The following is an 18,561-nucleotide window of genomic DNA, read 5'->3' as shown; positions in this document are numbered from 1 at the left end:
AAAAAAAAAAAAAAAAAAAAAAAAAAAAAAAAGCTCTTGGAGCGGCCCGCTCCGCAGCGGTGCTTCGAGCTTCGGTTGCAAACCGCCGCGGTGCTGCAGCACCCGCGGAACCCGGCGGAACCGGGCGCGGAGGAGGCTCCGCTCCGGAGGGGCGGACTGCAGGATCAGGGCCTGCGGTAAATTCGGAACTAGGCAAGTCGGACACGAATTGTGCACTGCTAGCTCAGTGAATAAACCCCTCCGTTTTATTCAGCTAAGCCCAGTTTCACACTATTAAGAGAACTGCTACACTCTGCCAAATCTAACTAATTCTAAAATGAATAAATGAGATTACACTATACTCTGCTCTTTATAAATCTGTCCATTAGCATCAGGAGGCAGAAATACGAGGTAATTTAAGGTAACATCAGAAAGTTCACCAAATCCGTGTTCTAAGGAGCACTGTGTGAATAGCTCCTCTGTTCACATTTGGGGCCACCACCCAGGTCTCCTTAGTTTGAAGTAAACCCTCAGACGGGAGGAAGGCTTCAAGGCCACTCGGAAGGCTTTCTTCCCCCCCATTTGCAGCTGCCAACATGCAGATAAAGTAACCACTGCATAAAATGACAAAAGCCACCTTTGCAGCTTCTGTTGGGTGTTCTTAAAAGTAAGCTTGCCCTAGAAGGTATATATTCCAGTTATTCTGAAAAGACATTATAATTTCTCATTTTAAGAGACTAGATAAGCTCCACAATCCTAGAGGTATTAAAAACAAGTAAAACCCAACAAAAAAGTAAGGGCCAACTTTGCAGTTTGCAAAAAAATTGTGAGCGTCAGCTTTAACATAAGCAAATCCAGCAAGTTCCAGCCCGAAGGCATATGGTTATATGAAATTTCAGCTTTTGCTAACAACCACACCCCCTCAAAAAAAAAAAAGTATTCTCTAGCCCTCCGAGAACAACTTTTAAAATGTCAATTTTTACCCAAAAGTGACTAAAGCCAGAAGGCAACTTAAAATGAACTCCAGACTTAGGTTTTTGAGGAGGGAGAGGGACATCACCTACTCAAGCTATTTTTGAATGCTTAGGGGACACTGAATGTATCCTGTGCCTCACCACTCCTTGTCATGCCAGCTTACTGAAATAAATGATTCTTAAAACCCTTGTAACTAATCTAAATTTAGGTCAACAACTTTACAGAGAACCAAACTCTGTGTACTGATCTGGAAGCCTTCAGGTGCATTACACCAACATATTCAATTGGATCTGAAGTGTACTTGGGAAGCAAATCTCTCAGTCACTGTCCCTTACCATGGTTTGATGCATATTGCTGAGTGGTCTCCAAGTAGATAACTGAATTCCTTTTCAACAAGACTAAGCCAGCAGCCACACTTCAGGAGCACACCTAATACGTTCGGGTCATGAGTTAGTTTAGCACCACTTGCACAACATAAACAGACACTTTATCCCTGTCAGCAGTGCAAGCTCTTTCCTCCTCCCCACGCAAGCCATTCTTGGTGAAGAACTTCAGCTGCAAACAGAACCCTGATTATTGTTCCACTGATATTATTTTAAATTGGAAACTGTTATCATAAGCAGCATTATAGACCATTTATGAAGTCTGGTTAGCACCCTCGTAATGGACAGCCAGACACTTATCAAAATGCATTTCTTAGGGTTTGAAAAGTAAAGAAGTTTTCTCCCACGTGACAGTCAGATTGCATTTTTACCATGAACATGGAAGTTTCCTTTCTAGGTGAGGTACAGAAGCATTGTGTCAAGTTTCTAGCAGGAGTTAGGGAGCAATAAGTACAAGTTCATTTTAAGATACATTATTTGGAGGTTGGTGATTTACTTAAATTTAATCCTTTTTAAGGACAAAGCCCTTCTGGAACAGTAACATTCCTTGTTGTGAATATAGGAGTTATTCTTAAGGAAACTATTCCTACTCTGTTCTCTGCACCTCATTACTGTCAGTTGTATTTTCTTATAAGGCTTCTCACCTCTCTAGAAAGTCTGCTTGTCAAAGGCAGTTTTGCAAGTGGGGAGGATTCAGTGCTCCTGCTCCTTCCACCCTTCTGGTTTTATCACTCTGATATACTAATGCTTCTCCACACTCTCACTGCAACAATCCCAATTTAGAGGGCCAACCTTTCAAGCCACTCCTGTTCTGAAGGGAGGTAACTCCATCAAGCAACTTTGCTGCTCTTTTTTTTTTTTTTTCAATCTCCCAGTCATACAATACTTTTATAGAGAGGGATATTAAAGATAACAGTGCAAATATGTGGTATCAGGGCACAAAGACCTGTAGCTTTCATAGCAACAAAAAAGGCACATCTCCAGACCTCAACTGATCTTAAAGATCACTGCAAGCCTGGTCTGGGCTGCACAGTCATCCTGTGGATCAAGAAACTTTTGCTGTACAACAGTGCAGTCATGCAGAACCAGCATTTCTAAAACAGGGCTGTAACATTCCATGTTACAAGGCTACAGTGTTATGCTGAATTGTGTTTTGAGATTTTTTTTCTGCTACACACTGTAAATTACCTATCAGAAAACAATACATTTCAACGATTTGGTGTCAAACAATTCCTACAGTTCACCACACTTCCTTCCTACTAATGTTCCAGTTCTTGAGAATGATTTATTTTCAAAACAGCATAGAGCACTGCTGAGCAACATTCAATCTCACTATTATAAGGTAAGTATATTTAAAACCATGGGATGACTTTCCCATTCAAACAGTAAGGATGTCTGCGGAGGAGTTGACTGAAGCAGGACAGGCATGTCTCAGGTTGCTCTCCTGGAACACCTTTATTTCAGAGTGTAGTTTCTGGATTCACACTACCTTATCTTGGCAGTGCTGAGGTAAACAGCAATGGCAGCACGAGTTAGGAAAAAATTTAATGACCACCCAAAGAACTAAAATACAGTTGCAAAGAACAATCTAAAAATAATCTGGGAGAGTATGGCTAGTAATTGCATGTCTTTTTGTGAGATTTTACTGAGGTTTTACCCCAAAAGAGAAAGGGCCAACCACAGGAGCAGTGTTGGAGCCACATGCCAGGGTACCATCCTCAAAGCTGAAATCTTGATTGCTATGCAATTTTCGTATCAAATCATGGCACTAATGTTAGCTAGAAGCTTTAGCTAAATGGTTAAGAATATTCTTTTATTTTGCACACTTGGAAGTACTGAAAAATCCCTGGAATCTTTTATTGGTCACTGGCAATTTAGCTCCTAGCTCACATTAGCTACTGCCATTAAACAATGATCAAAATAAATAATTCTACTTTTCTTGCTAAATTTGCTTACTACACTAAATGCGTTTGCCAACCCACGCAGTACCAGTGAATTAGGTGCTAAGTAAAATCTGGTTTTCACTCAAACTTGCAGCACTCAGTACACAGAACAACTGGATATGTGCAGCATGTTGCTAGCAAAATGTCCAAGCAAGTTTAATCAGTTCTGGGTACAAGCCAGGCCTACTGACTTACCCATTGGAACTTTAATATGACAATTATAATTTAGTAGTTCATTTCTTACTAGGTGTATCAAGAAATTATTGCCTAATAATGACTTTTCAGTAGCTTAAACTGATATCCGACATAATTTTATAGGTTTTGCCAGTAGATGTTTTCCATGGAATAGATTTGCTTAGAACAGAACTCTCATAACATGTGTTTTCCAGCTACAGGGATGGGGCAGGTCAAGTTACATTTATTATGAGACTTTGATTACTCTATTTACAGACTGATTCCTAACCCATCCCCACAAGGAACTACTTACATTAGAATAACGTAGGCCTCTGAACAGTTTTGAAGATTCACCAACCACCCTGTTTAAAACCATTAATAAAGTGTCATTCTCCGCTAGGATGGAATATGACTCTGAACGATGTTGATGAAATTCAGAAAGACAACAGCGGCTCATGTACCAGCAAGCAAATTAAGATATTAAAACTTGATAAACACTATTTATACGAAGCCATGTAACTTTAATTAAACCTAATAGAATAGTCTTGAGACATTCCCCAAATAATCCAAAATATTCAGTCATTTTAATGACCAATCCACCTTTGTTAATGTTTACATAGCTGTAATTGCTGTTACGGAAAAACAGCAAGAGAAAACTATAGACTTTTAGCTACTTGAAATGAGGACAGCCAGCACAACATGAATAGACAAAAACTTGAGACACCATTAGCTTCTCTGTTAGCTCATAATTAAATTGTGCATCTTGATAGAACAGTTAGTATCTACAATACAGTGAATAAGTAAATTTGTAGTCAAGACGGATAACAACAACAAAAATCTGGACTTCTCCAGCTTGAAAGCTGAAAATAAATTTAAGACTATTATAAAGTTTGTTAAATACTTGCAGTAATGAGACACCTTCCACAAAATAAAGTTTGCTGTATGTAACATCTAATCCAGAATTGTGCTAGCACCTTGCTTGTACATAAAACATTTGTCATTATATTGGTCAAAAGTGTAACAGACAAACTATACTCCACAAACCCTAGCTTCACCATTAATACTTAAAAAAAAGTCTACTAACGTTATTTATTTATGGAACTAACATAGGTTGCATTTTCACTAGGAGACTATAGCAAACTAGCTACACAAACAAGTCTGTCAAATATGACCAGGTCTTAAGTCAGTGGTTAACGTCTAATGTGATACAAGTGGACAAAGACATTCCATGCTTAAATTTGCATACTGGAAAAATAGACCAGCAGTCATAAATCTGACGCATAGCTGTAGATACTAAGAACTATTCAACTCTTAAATGTAAGGGGTTTTTGCTTCTGTGCTTGTCAGTTTTTACAACTTCAACAATTATTTCCTTATTATGTAATTGCACAAGCTGCTTACTTGAGAGCACCGTGTTTTCACATGAACTAGAGTCTGAGAAATCACTTACATGTACAATCAACTCTACAGCTGATTACTTCAAACTTTTCTTCATCAAGCAAAGTAATTCTGATCTGTTGTAGTTAGTTTTTGTTATCTCCTGACTCTGAAAACGATACATTGTCAAAGATTTAATTAAGGTTAGTGAAAGACTGGTAATTACTCTTCCTTCTATTTTAGAAGAGTAATTCCAGCCAAGTCTAACAAGGAAGACCTTTAAAGTAAATCCTAAATAAACCAAAAGATTAAAAATTTTTTAAAAAATCCTCTATGCACATCTCACTTCACCAAACTAGCACAAGTTTACACATGGGCAAGACCTCAGCAGTTTAAGAATACTTTGAAATTAGTTTAGCTAATCAAAATTAAGACACTAGCTTGCCATATACACCTTAGAAAAAGACAGCTTGCTAGAAACAAGCTGGACCAGCCAGGACAGGTGTACTGGGAACAGAAGGTCATAAATGAATACAGCTACAGAGACTTAATTGGAGAGAGGTGTGGTTTGTTTTAAATAACCACACCACTGTAACTACTCAGCATTGAAAGCTGATGGTAACCTGTAGAGGAAATCAAAAACCAGGAAGGGAGCTTATAATGTTATTTCCCCTCAATTTCTGTTTCTATACAAATAATTAAAATTCAGTATTAAAAAAGTATCAAGCCTAGTTTTCTGAATTCTGAATCAGAAAATTTTATCTTTAGAGAAGAGCATCTATTAACATCAAACATTTCCACTAAGTTATTCAGAGGAACGCACTGATCAGTGAAGCAGCATAAGTCACAGCATTTCTGTTGTGGAAAGTTAAGAGTTTGGCACGACTCGTCATTAGCCACAAAGCACAAAGCACCTTCTGGACCCAGCAGATTTCTCAACCTGGGAAATCCATACTCCCAACTGGTTCAGTTACTCTGGGCTGCAGCTGCTCCGTCACAGGCAGGGAAGGACTGCTTGGGCTGGGGACCTTTCTGAACCAAATACCTCCACACAGAATACCAAGTGAGAAAAGCAATGGTATACCTGCAGACCTTGCCTCTCCTCCACCTCCACACAGCCCTGTCACAGGTCTTCCCGTGATGAAGGTATATTACAAATTATTCTCTCATTTTTCAGTTAAATCCTTCAAATTTTTAAATTAAACAAGTTCCAAGACATTCAGTAACAAAAACTGAAAGAAATATTCAGAATCATATTTTTGCCCTTTACGTACAGGTATTTCTTGAGCATGTTGCATCAAAAATAATAAAGATTCACAACATTCTCATGTCTGCATAGTGTTGAGAAGAATTTTAATTTTCTGAGGTTTTTGGTATCACAGAGAACTTGTGTCTGATACAAGCTACCTTATTACACAGGAAAAAAAATCATTTACAGTGTTAAAATACAGCAAGTTGGGGTGTTTGCAATTTGTGAATGAGACATTTAGTATCACTAATACAAGCTTATTCCTGGAGAAAAACACCCACCTGTTAGTGTAGTCTTCCAAATATTAACACGGGATTTTTGAACTCATTTTTATAATAAAAAAACTTGTCGGTTTTAAGACCTTAACTACCTGTTAAGGAGATACTATTTTGATGCTCAGACAACCTGAACTATCTCTAAGTTAAATTAATTATTCAGCTGTCAGACACTCATCCATCCAGTTTATGCACACAAAACCATGAGTATCAACAAAGGCTGGGTTACTAAGCCTGGCTATATAGCATCTTTCTTGCACTTGGACGCAAGCAGAATTTGTACAAATTTGTACAATGCTTTACTAATCCTACTGTAGTTCCTATTTTTACCAAAAGTGGATTAAAACATCTTAAAAACTTGTAACTTCTGTAAGATTCAGCTATATTCTCAGTAACTGTTACTGAAGTGCTTAAAACAACTTTATTCTCTAGCCAGATGCATTAACAAAACTATATTCCCTATTATTTTAAGTCTACATTTAAACATGCTAGGAGTTACCTTGCCTCACTCCGAGTAGAAGAGAAAGTAGCCACTTCCATTGCAGGTGTTAAAAGCCTAGAACCCAATTTGTCTTTAGAATTCTAGAGACAAATTAAGACTCAACACACCCCTATAAAGTGCAGAAATTAAAGACTTAGTGAATTTCTATATTGTGCCTGAACAATGAATTAGAACAGTTTATGCATGATCCATTATTACTATGACATAATACCTTCAAACAGGTTCAGACATTTAAATCACACTTAAGTTATTGCCATTTCAGAAACAAGTATAAGGCAACTGACATTTTGGTAGTTGCCCACAAATTCAGGAATGAACTTTTACACTACAAGTCTATCTTTTTGTCAAAGGACTATTACAATTTTTGAGCCAAGTTATTATTTTGAGACTCTATTGCCTGACAAGACAGGCCAGGTTCTATCATCTCAATAACCCTATTAACGGTGAAGATGGTGGGAAAGCACAAACACCTGGTGACCTGGGCAGGGGGGACAAGACGACACTACATCAGCTAGAACTCTAGAATACTCAGTATACTGTAAGCTACAAAAACATTTCAAGGACATCTCTTGGTAATCTATGTTACATATAGGAAAGTTTATAATTAGAATGACTTACACAAAAAAAGCCTTATTTCAGAGATCCATTTTAAAAATACTTACTGCTTTTTAATCTGTAGAACAGCACACCTATGGCTTCTAAAGCAACCAGAACACTGACTAACCATCCTTTAGTTTAGAAGACCAGGACATTCTTCAGCCAAATGCTATCCAGAGAAATTAATTTACTTAGTGGTCCCTCATAACTTGGCTCTTTGAGACTGCAGACCTGAATTAAGGATGGTTGTAATCCATGAACTGCAAACACAGATCAGTTAACCTGAACAGGAATAGAAATGTCTTGAAATCATTTAAGCATGCATGAATTAGTAAAGAGGGGAATAAGAGAGGGTGATAAAATTAAACAGTTAATCTATCTTAAACTTAGATATTGACAAGTCATTCAAGAGTTTCCTCCCCTCTTCTGTACAATGTTTGACAGTGAAATTAAACTCACCCATTTTACTGCCTTTATCACTATGCCCCTGCAGGCTAAAAATGCATTCCCAGTAAGAGTTCTTTAAATAAAAAGCAAATCCTTTAAATGAAAATTTAAATTTATTTTGAAATTTTTAAATGTCATTTCTATCAATTTAGACACACTGTTTGACATTACCAGATCAGAGAATTTACAGTGACTCATGGATAAAGATTTGGCTTTTACATTCAAATGTTAAGTACTTCAGAATAGCTGTCTTGTTATTTCCAAACCAGAAACACTAAAGAGTATTTTATTTCACCTTTCAACCATCTTTAACAGACTTTTGATATCTGCTGTACTTGAAGAGGAACATGCACACCACCAAAGGAATTCCTTTGTTTGAATGAAGGGAGTACCATAATTGCAGTTCCAGATTTAAGACTAGTTCGTTGTAGCATCAAAAGGCAGTGCTAAGTAGAAAGACTTTTTTTAAACATCTTTTTTCCTCAGGTAGACTGCAGAGCCTGAACTACTCAGAAAGCCTCTTCATGAGGATAAAAAGGTCTTGCTATCCAATATTATCACACAATTTAAAGTTTAGCAAGTTTTGTCCAGTTCTCCATTATTTTGGAAACAATATTACAGAATTCCACCACTATCCCAACACTACCCTTGTATTAGTGGTTAACAAGAAAATTCAATTTATCTATCAGACTTTAAAATTGTGCTGATTTTATTGCTTACTATAGTTTATTTTCCTACTTTCTAGCACTACCCTGAAACCAGATGAACAGAAAACACTTGCAGGGAAGAGATTTGATCAATTCGCACATTCTGGCTAGGAGAGTGCCCCTCAAGTATGTGCATAATTAACTGTTCCAAAGTGAATATCAGACCACTACTCTCTAAGAAGAACAGCCTTCCACCACACATCTTAAAAGTTCAAAACCCTTACTTTGTAAAAACAATGCAAGCTCCAAAGCCCTGAAAAAAAGCTTATAAACTTTAGAGTACAACTTTTATGATAGGCTGACACAAGGAATCTCATAGTGAGGTACTTAAACAAGATTCCTTTGTATACACCTTAGTATTTAACAGGTTGGTGCTGCCTTCAGCCAGCAGGGAGCACATCACAGGAGATCTGGGACCACAGCAACAACTTTGTGCTGGAGTCGAGCATTTGTAATATTAACAAATTGGGGGGCAGGGAACAGATTATTTTGTAAGAAGGAAATACTTCTGAAGTCTCATGTAATAAGTTTTCTCCCCCATCTTTATTTTCACTGTCTGACATACCATTAATAGTGTGCCAGGAATGTTCTACCACCTGATTCCAGAACTCTGCTGCATTTCAAGAATCACAGGCACATTCCCTGCTCAGGAACACAGAGCAGAAAGTGTGAAAGGTCTGTTTACAGTTTTAGAAGTCATATAAGAAATATGTATGTAATCTTAATCTTTCCTGTTGGTAAAGTCTGTTAACCTAGTTAATCCACAGGTATGATGATATGCATCTCAACACCCAATGAAACAAGAGTATTCATAAGCCTTTAAAGTATATAGAAAACTCAGTTCTGTCCTCTGATGCTGTGTTCAAGTTTGTTTTATTCACTCTTTTGGATGACTATAAATAAGTGTTTCCACTATGGAAAAGAAAGTTAGCACAGTACATTTTCATGACTGGGGAATGGATTTTCTGAAGACATCTTCAAAAGGGCAAAAGCTTAGAAAAAACAATCTGAATGTTGAATTCAGTTCCTTATAAAGTCCCTTGTAAAAATTAATAAAAACAAAAAAAAAAGAAAGAAAAAAGTAAGGGAAAAACTGCAAGGCCCAAGATGATTTATTGCTTTTCTTCAGTTTTTTCCTTGGTCTCTTTCTTCTCAGACTCTTTGCTCTCTTCCTTTACAGAAAGCTCTTCTAGTTTTTCAGCAACTTTATCAGCACTATCATTTTTGTCTGTGCCTGCTAAGAGATTGATTAGGAAAAAAGTTACATACAGGCAGTAATGGATATTCCTGTTACAGGGGAAAAAAGGGTAGAGAAGTGAAGGGTGAGGAGGGTGGGGAGACACAGCTGGTATTTAGAATAAGAACAAAATAAAGAAATTCTTCACTGAGCACTGGAGTAATTAATTTTCCTTTGGTAATTACCTCAGAGGTCAGAGTTCAAGACAGGTCACTTTTATATTTTAGTCACTAAATGAGGGCCTAATCCTAGTGACAGAAACATCTAACATTTGGTCAGCTTTGCTGCTACTAGTAACAGACTTCATGCAGTGTCCAGCCAAGTAAATGTCTCAAGTCCCTTGCTTTTTGCCTGCCTTAACAAAAAACCCCCAAAAGTCAAGTTCCCCAGTTTGAAATGGGGGAATAAGTTTTTAAGACTGAAAAACTCCTATCTAAGTATCTTGAAGAGCACTGACTGCAGATCCTTAGTAATCTGTATTTCAGAAAGAAATAATTCAGTATCTTGTCACATAGGCAATTCTACAAGGCAGTGCATTATTGCATTAAATCAAGAGGCCTGTGAAGAAATGCTACAACTTCAGACATGTTAACAACTATAAAAATTAAGTATTCTACTTGCATGATTACGTATTTGTGGACTTTGGGAAGGAGAATCAAAAGGAGGAAATGTCACTGTGGTTGCAGTGTTCTAAGTTCATTTGTGTACTATAAACCAGAAATGCTTCCTTAGTAGCCTTTCCAAAAAAGCAGTGTTGCAGCAGCAATTGTAACAGCCTTCTACAAGAAAGAAGGCAATTTTCATTCTGTGAACCATTACTCTCGCAGACAGAAAAAGCACCTGAACTGAAGGCTGCAGTTCAGTACAGAGTGAGTCTGCTAAACACAATGATACTCCAGGAGGCTATAACCACCCCAGTAGCTAGAAAAAAGTGGCATAGTGCTACACTTCAACTTTTAAGCTTACCTTTCTTTGCTCTCTTGTCTACTTCATTCCTGCATTCTTCAAATTTTGCCTTGAATTTCTGTGCATCTGTTTCAGTAAAAATAAAGTATTTTTTCATTAGTTTTACCTTCTTGCAACACTGCATACTTCCAATTTTGAGGAAAGAGCCCTCAGAAGTTGCGTGTAAACAAAACTTTAGGCACTTACAAAGTAATCTAGTTTAAAATCATACAAGATGATATGCAAAATTCTTTGTGCAGAAGCGGTTTGTTTTCTTTAGCAAGTCTATTAAAGCACCTTATTTGACAAAATATTTAAGACATAATGCCAGAAGGAGCTGTTTTGTAGTTACTGTAACTCCTAGCTGTCTCTAAGTCTACAGGAATATGTCAGAGACTGCTAATATGACTATCTGTGCAAAAGACTGAAGATTAGCTTTGAACTACAATGCTTATCAGCTACATTATATCCTAAAAGACCTCCACATCTTTACTATAATTCAGGGTTCTTGACATCAAAAATGGAACATAAAGCCTGCTTCATTAGTACAGCATTTCAGATTCAATACCGAAAGGCCTGGACTCAAGCTATTCCTGACTACAATAGCTAAGGAAGCATAACTTTCATTATGTTTTGGTTTAAGTTGCCGCTTGATTTAACAGTCATGCCAAGCAGCTGGCCAAATTAGAACGTTTCTACACAATTCAAGCAACAAGACAAAAGCAGATCAGGCAAGACCAGAACTGTCAAGGAGGTAATCTGGTATGCCAGCTCAGTCACTGGCCACATGAGGTCACTATTTCCCCACAAGAATTCAGAAGTTAATATGAAACTACTCCAGAAAATATTTGTATTGATTCCTTTCCAAGCATCTCATAAAGGAAAGATACTTGAAGGGCATACTTATGTCTGTTCACCTGTCATCTGCTTAGTCAGTACTGCAAAGGGTGAACAAGCAGAAGATTACTCTCTCAAGACAAAACACTCGGTTAAGTTGAACAACCTCTACCAGAAAGGGGGAAAGATTTTTCAAAGATGAGCAAATAGTTACCAAAACCCTTTAATTTTGTATTGGATTAAGAAAGCAGCAAGTGCTAAGCAGGTGGATCAGAAATATTTATTTGGCTAAGCAATATGATGTGGGGGACTTGAGGAAAAGGAAACTAACAAGATATACCAAGTTTTTCCCAGATGTAGCCAAATCCATCTAGTTTTAAAATATACAGCCACTTTATTGGCCACCTAGCATGTAGGAAGAAGAGGCAGCTAACACTACACTTGTGTGGTAAATGTTAAAGCAGTAAACATAACATTTTTTCTCTTTCATTTTTCTTTTTTTTTTTTAAAAAAAAAAAAAAAAAAAAAAAAAAGCTACACTGTCGTTCAGCTTTACTAGCTGATCCATATGTAATTACAGACCTACGTTCTGTTCTGGCAATGTAACCACTCCAGAAAAAAACACCAACTAGCATGATAGTTGGGTTTGATTAGCACCTCTGACTGAGCGTTTGGTTTACTCAAAACAAGATACCACATAGTTCATTAAAAAAAAAAAAAAAATCAATCAAATATTCTGCTTATGCAGAATATCAGGTCAGTATTTCCTTGCTTTAATGCAAAAATGTCATCTGAACTAGAACTACCATTGAGCACCTGAAATACACATGCAACTTGCTTTTATTTTCATTTCTACTACACTGTATTACTACTTCTAGTTTTATTCTAACTGGCATTACACTTGCATTAAATGGTTTAGGTTTAAAAAAGTGCCCAGGGCAGAAAGCTCTATCAATGTTACCAGAAACCTAATTATTACACTGTTTGTCAACACATTTAAGTGAATAACTGACTTCTGTGTTAAAGCAGTAATTAGCTAACACTACCATGCAGTGGTAAGATACAGGAGATCTATAATAGTGGTTTGCAGTAGTGTTTAGACACACAATGTAACATAATAGCACACAACCAATGGAAGTTCAGTGCCAGTCCACTCACTCTCTGCATTTAAAAATCGGATTGCCAGAAGTTCAGGCTTGGGGCTTTCATCTGCAAAGTCAGCATGTGTGTTCCAGACCCATGCCCTGTCGCTCCCAGCATTCGGCTTCAGCTCCATTAAGGGTGTGACTGAAAAGAAAGCATTGAAAGATGTACACAGCACAATAGTAAACCTTTTCCACACCAGTCTCCATAAATCTTATTGACAACTGACTTCGACAGTTATGTAAAGCACTTTACACAGAATTACTTTTGGGTAAATAGAAGGCAGTAGAGCCCATGCTTTTTCCTTACATTGTCAAATAAAATGATGCAAGACCATTACTGTGTAAAAGAATGCTAGTTTCACTATTGTTAAGAAACTAAGAGTTTGATCCAATTCTTGTTTAAAACAGATGAGACTGATACTAAGAAGCAATCACTAAGCACAATTCTGAAGAACAGTCAAATGGCTTAGGAGGAAAAGGCATCCACACAAACAGCATTCATTACACTTTTGCACAGAGACTACTACATAAATATTTCAAAAAGCATTATTCCTACAATTAGTCATCAAAATCAGGTTCATCTCTCTCCTACCAGCTTAAAGCTCTACTGAAGTATAGAATTCTGCACTGCTGCAAAATGTGCATGGCATATTTCCAACCCATTTGTTCCTTCCCAGTAAATGGAGCCCACTCCCTCCAAAACACTAATTACTTCACCAGACTGACTGAAGAAGTTGGAATGTAAAAAGTCTTTGAGCAGTGTGAGAACTAACATTACACACATGGAAAAAACCCTGACCCCTGAGTCCTTTCTTTAGTTTTGGGGAAATCTGGAGAGTCAACTCACTTTCTCATATTTTTTTAAATTTAGAGATCAATTTACATTTTGCTTCATTTAATATTTTGCAATAATGAAGTATTTTTGCCTGCCTGTGAATCACCATAAATTCAATTTAAAAATCTATACTGAAAGTAGCTTTTCCAAGAACAAAAACTTTTGACATGAACACTATAAATTTATCAGTTCTGTTTTGCATATCTGCAACATTTATTTTCCCAAACAGGTTTATTGTTGGTGACTACACTGTTTTCATACTTGCCATTTCATTTACTAAACAGGAACACCTGTGTCCTCTGAAAAGTCTGACTTTCTCTGAAGATATCTACCCAGAGAAAACAAGCATTACTGCTTCTGACTTCAGATTTGTATTAAACTACTTCAAACAAGTTATTTCAAGTTATCTAAATGTAGTTTAGCTCCACAGAATATACTCCTCATATGAAAACCTGTGTATTACCAAAGCAAGTAACAAAACATTACCGAATTAGTCTACTTATTGCTAATTATATTGACTTTCAAGTCTATCTTGCCTTTTCATGCTTATTTTTGTACAAAGAGGATCAAAAGAAAAAAACCTCTCCTGCTCCATCAACTCTGAATACACATTCTTTTTGAATGAGTTAGCTGAATATACCGTGTTCATTTCAGTTTATTTCACAAGCAGAGAAAGGCAGCCACAGATTAATTTAGCACCTCAGTATCTGTTTTCTGATGATTAAGCAGTTGTTTCTACCAATGCATTTAGCCCAAAGGAGTAAATTATTACATGATTATTTATTTATTGTTTTTATGAAAATAACCCAGAAAACATAATTTCTTATCCTTAGTATGAAGGCCAGTATTTTCTACACTCTATTATAAAAACATCCACCCACACACATTGGGATCCATCACGTCTATCCCAGATAAATTTTAAAATGTCTTTAGAACACTATCGAGTCTGAAGAAAAAAAAACACCCAACTTTATGACAGCCTTGCCAGCACTGCCAAAACCAACTATAACTTCTTTCCACTAATAAAAATAAGCACTTGTAATTTTTGATGCTTGTAGCCTCGTGTGCAGAGCAAGAGACAACTATATTTACAGTCTAATATAAACTTGATGCCTGTTTAAAGGCATACAGCAATTCTCTAACTGCTACTAAAATACCACCGAGTTCTTAGTCTACAATGTACAATTCTACAAGCTTACTTTTTAAAACAAGACCAAGAAGTACAGTAACATATAACATACTATAATGGTTTGCACAGATTTTTAGGGTTTTATCCCTCCTCATGAGGAGGCGAATTGTTCCCTTCTCCTTGTGTTTTAGGAGCTTTACATCACCAGTTCCTCGCTCTTTCCATTCTGGAAGGTCATTCTCCGATGCAAACCGGAATAGCTTTGCTCGCCTTGAATAAGAGAGAATTTAAGAAGTTAACTTGCATGTAGAAACATTTATCAAACAGTATACTCGACTGAACAATTCAGTAGGTTTGGTTTTGTTTTTTTTAAAAACAGCCACATATAGGGAAGAAAACAATTCCTTTTGTAAGGTTCCCTATTCTACTTCAGCATACAAATTTAGAAACTGATATGGTAACTTCACATTTAATAACAAACTATTAGGAATTATGTAATAGATATACTAAAATTCAACAGGTTCTGGACATGCTTTTAGGGAATGATAAACATAATTGGTGCAGGCAACCTTTTAAATTAAGGTAGCTAATCAACAGGTTTTGCTATAGCTAGAGTTCTTATATACATTATGGATACAACTGCTCCATCTAACCAGCAGTATTTATGAATTCAAAAATTTGAGCAGCTTGAGGCCAAGTAAAGACTCTTGTATAATTCCAAGACAAATGTTTGATCAACTGTTAACAAAGCGCCTCACCCTCTAGAGTCACTCATTTCCTTTTAACTCCCAAAACCTAGTTGTTGCTATTCTTACAACAGAAAGAAAGGAAGCTTAGTGCTGCACTGCAGTGCAACATACCTGCTTCAGAACATCACTGTTTCATCTTCAAAGCTGCCAGTGTGCCAAAAGAGAAACAGGAGTAGTTTGGGACATTAGTCAAAACTGACCCAAGAGACAGTCTGAGCTCTGCTACTGAGGAGTTTAAGACACTGCTATAGGAAAGGAAGCACGGGCTCACACTACAGGATAAATATAAAAATACACTTTTCTATTAAAAAAGCAAGGCATAGGGGCTTGTAATAAGCCAGGTCTTTCAAAAGAAGGTGTCAGATGTTGAAGCAAGCTATTCTAACAGATGCTCTGATTCAGATGAACTACTCTGTTCCAAAGCAAGTCCTTCCAAGTCCTGCCAGCATTCAGTAGGTGATTCCCCTAATTTTAGCTATCAGAACAACCAGCATTCAAAAAAAGGATTCCCTTCCTTCTTCACCACTTTGCAGATGTATAAATGAACCTACAGAGAACTGGAACTTACACTATTATTCCCCCCCTCATTTTTAAATTAAAAAATTTCTTCTTCCCATCTAATACTGCACATCACATGTGCAGAGATCTAATGGTCAGAGGTCTCACCATGCTACTTGCCAGAAACTGACCACTGCTGTAGTTTTTACCAGAACCTGTATGAGAACTCAAATCTCTCTTCCAGATGAACAATACCCTTCTGCAATTAAGTCAAAGCAGTATTAAAAAAAAAACCTATTTAAAGCAAAGACATCATGGATCATATTCAAAGTATGTCTTATGCCTTTAGCCTACATGTTTCTTCAGGCATATCATACATCTTAAGCAAGCTATCATGATTTGACAATAAATCCAATCTAAGGATAAAACTGTTCAAAACAACAGAAAGGTGCTGTCACAGAAGCCTCAACAATGTACTGCCCCTATTGTTTTTATTGTTTCAGTATATCATATGTCACCCTTTATACTGGGAATGCATGGTAGCAATACTATACACATCTCTTTTTCCTCCCCAAGATACTTGTGTTATGCTGTAATCACGCCATTTCAAACGTCTAATTATTATCTAAGTTAATGCTTTCTTTTAAGCCAAACAATACTAAAACCAGATTTGTGATATCTATTGTTCCAGAGAGTCTTGGGGCATTATTACCAATCATCCCCCCCGCTCAATTTCTGCCATCACAGCAAATACCAACCAACTTAGATTACCACTTCATCTGCAGAGATTCCTAACAACTTTTCTAGCTTTTTATAAACACATTCAAGTTTAATCCTAATAAACATTTAGATAATGTACAGAAATATTCTACTTACATTTTAAAGAGTTCTTCCTCATCCTCTTCCAGAGTTTTTATTTCTTGCTCAGGAAGGGAAACTATGGGCTCAAACTGAGGATCATGGTTAGAATCATCTGCATTTTCAGTAGAAGTATCATGCTCCTCATGTGTTTCCTAGAGAGGGGAAAAAAACCACCATAAACACAAAACCTGCTATATATTTAAAATGTGAAGTAGTCGTATCTGTGTTTAAAATGAAAACATTTATGACCATTCAGCAATTAGATCTTAGTAACCGAAATACCCTGAAAACAAATGGCTTTAAAGTCAATATAGAGTTAATATTACAAAAAAAAATAAAAGGTGCTTTTGCAGTGCTACATGTTTTAGCCCTGCCACCCTTACTAGCTGTGCTGAGACCTGGCCTTGGAGCAATAGCTCTTGGTTATGGAAAATAATTTCTTCATTTATTTTCTTATATAATGTGTTTCATACTACTAAAGCACTATTTCTTAGTGGCTAACAACCTATCTATCATTAATGGGGAAAAAAAAAAAAGAAAAAACACACCAAAGCAACCACCTAACTCATCTTAAGGAATAGACTACATCCAATTGTTCATTATTCTGTCTTATGTATCAGAATCACCCATAATCAAAGATACTTATGAAGCACAGCTGCAACACTCAAGTTCCTCTTCAGAGAGCTTCAGATTATGAGTAAATGACCAAAACACTACTTCCTATTTAGTTATTTAAGAATCAGTCATAGCATTCATTAAGCTTAAGAATTGTTTTTAGGCCATGACCGGTAAGTAAATGATAAACATGTCTAATATTTTGTATATATGCAGTAACAAACGTTCAGCAGAGAAGCCTAGAAGGGAGATTCATCTGCAAGTTTAACGAGGCCACAAACAGTTATTTCAGGTCAAGAGAACAGACTTGGGATTTTTTGTTGTTTGAATAAGTGAAAGGAAAAAGCCTATACATCAAAAACACTTAAATCTTATTTTCACTTTACAGATGAAAGAGTCTGCTCTTACAGGCTCTATTCTGAATAACCTTTAAATAATAAAAAAGGGGGCAATGGGGAATTAGGTAAGAAACGTTACAAAATAAATTCTGGTTATGTCAACAACATCACACCAGCTATCATTAGTTTTATGCTCCCAGCTCCACTATGTGAGAAAAAAAACTGAGAAAAACTAATCCACATCTGTTTTAAAGAAAAGAAAAGAAACATTGGCCAAACTTTCACATATTTTCTCTTCCAGTAGTAAGTAGCACATCCCATATCGTAATTCATCATCCTTCTGCGTTTGACCAATTAATTAAATAAGCCACGAGAAATGCGTAATTCACAATAGCCACACGTGAGAGAAAGTAGATGGCGTTATCACGATAAGATCCCGCGCTGCCGCGACATAAAGCACGTGGGGAGCTGCTCCTGCGGCCGGGCCCGGCACGAAGGGTTCGGTCCGTCGGGCTGGGGGGATGGGCGGAAGAGAGGGAGAAGAAAGGAGGGAAACGGGCAGAGCGCTCACTCCAAAGCGCCCGAGTCGCACACGAAGCTGTGGCACCTACTAGAGGCTCCGGCTTCCTCACGCCCGGGAGGGGACGCCGCCGGCGCAGGGCGCAGGCCGGGCGGAGCGGGAGCGAACCGCCCCGGCCTCCCACGCTCGGCTCCGCCAAAGGACAGGCCCCGGGAGACACACGCGCCCGAGCCGCCTTCAACCT

General features: G+C 37.3%; 1 protein-coding gene and 1 non-coding gene across 2 annotated transcripts; both read right to left on the bottom strand.

The window, feature by feature from the left end:
- Positions 1–8,209: 8,209 nt before the first annotated feature.
- On the bottom strand, positions 8,210–17,019 carry RANBP1 (RAN binding protein 1). The gene is made up of 5 exons (XM_026859887.1): positions 16,860–17,019; positions 14,849–15,006; positions 12,786–12,914; positions 10,812–10,877; positions 8,210–9,845 (listed from the first exon to the last, which is right to left on the bottom strand). Coding segments are annotated over exons 1-5 (480 nt in total). The 5' UTR covers positions 16,862–17,019; the 3' UTR covers positions 8,210–9,720.
- Positions 10,593–10,724, bottom strand: LOC113486344. Its single transcript, XR_003399575.1, has one exon. It is a non-coding gene; the product is annotated as a small nucleolar RNA SNORA77 (small nucleolar RNA).
- Positions 17,020–18,561: the final 1,542 nt, after the last annotated feature.

The sequence above is a fragment of the Athene cunicularia genome, assembly GCF_003259725.1.
Source record: "Athene cunicularia isolate RWA chromosome 15 unlocalized genomic scaffold, athCun1 chr15_part1, whole genome shotgun sequence".
NCBI classification, from domain to species: Eukaryota; Metazoa; Chordata; class Aves; order Strigiformes; family Strigidae; genus Athene; species Athene cunicularia.
This window is presented reverse-complemented; position numbering and strand designations above follow the sequence as displayed.

Excerpts from the sequence above, each read along its gene's own strand:
- RANBP1 (XM_026859887.1), bottom strand. Across the intron at positions 10,878-12,785 it reads CCGATTTTTAAATGCAGAGA|ATGCACAGAAATTCAAGGCA; the intron begins GTGAGTGGACTG and ends TTACTGAAACAG. Across the intron at positions 9,846-10,811 it reads AGACAAGAGAGCAAAGAAAG|CAGGCACAGACAAAAATGAT; the intron begins GTAAGCTTAAAA and ends TCAATCTCTTAG.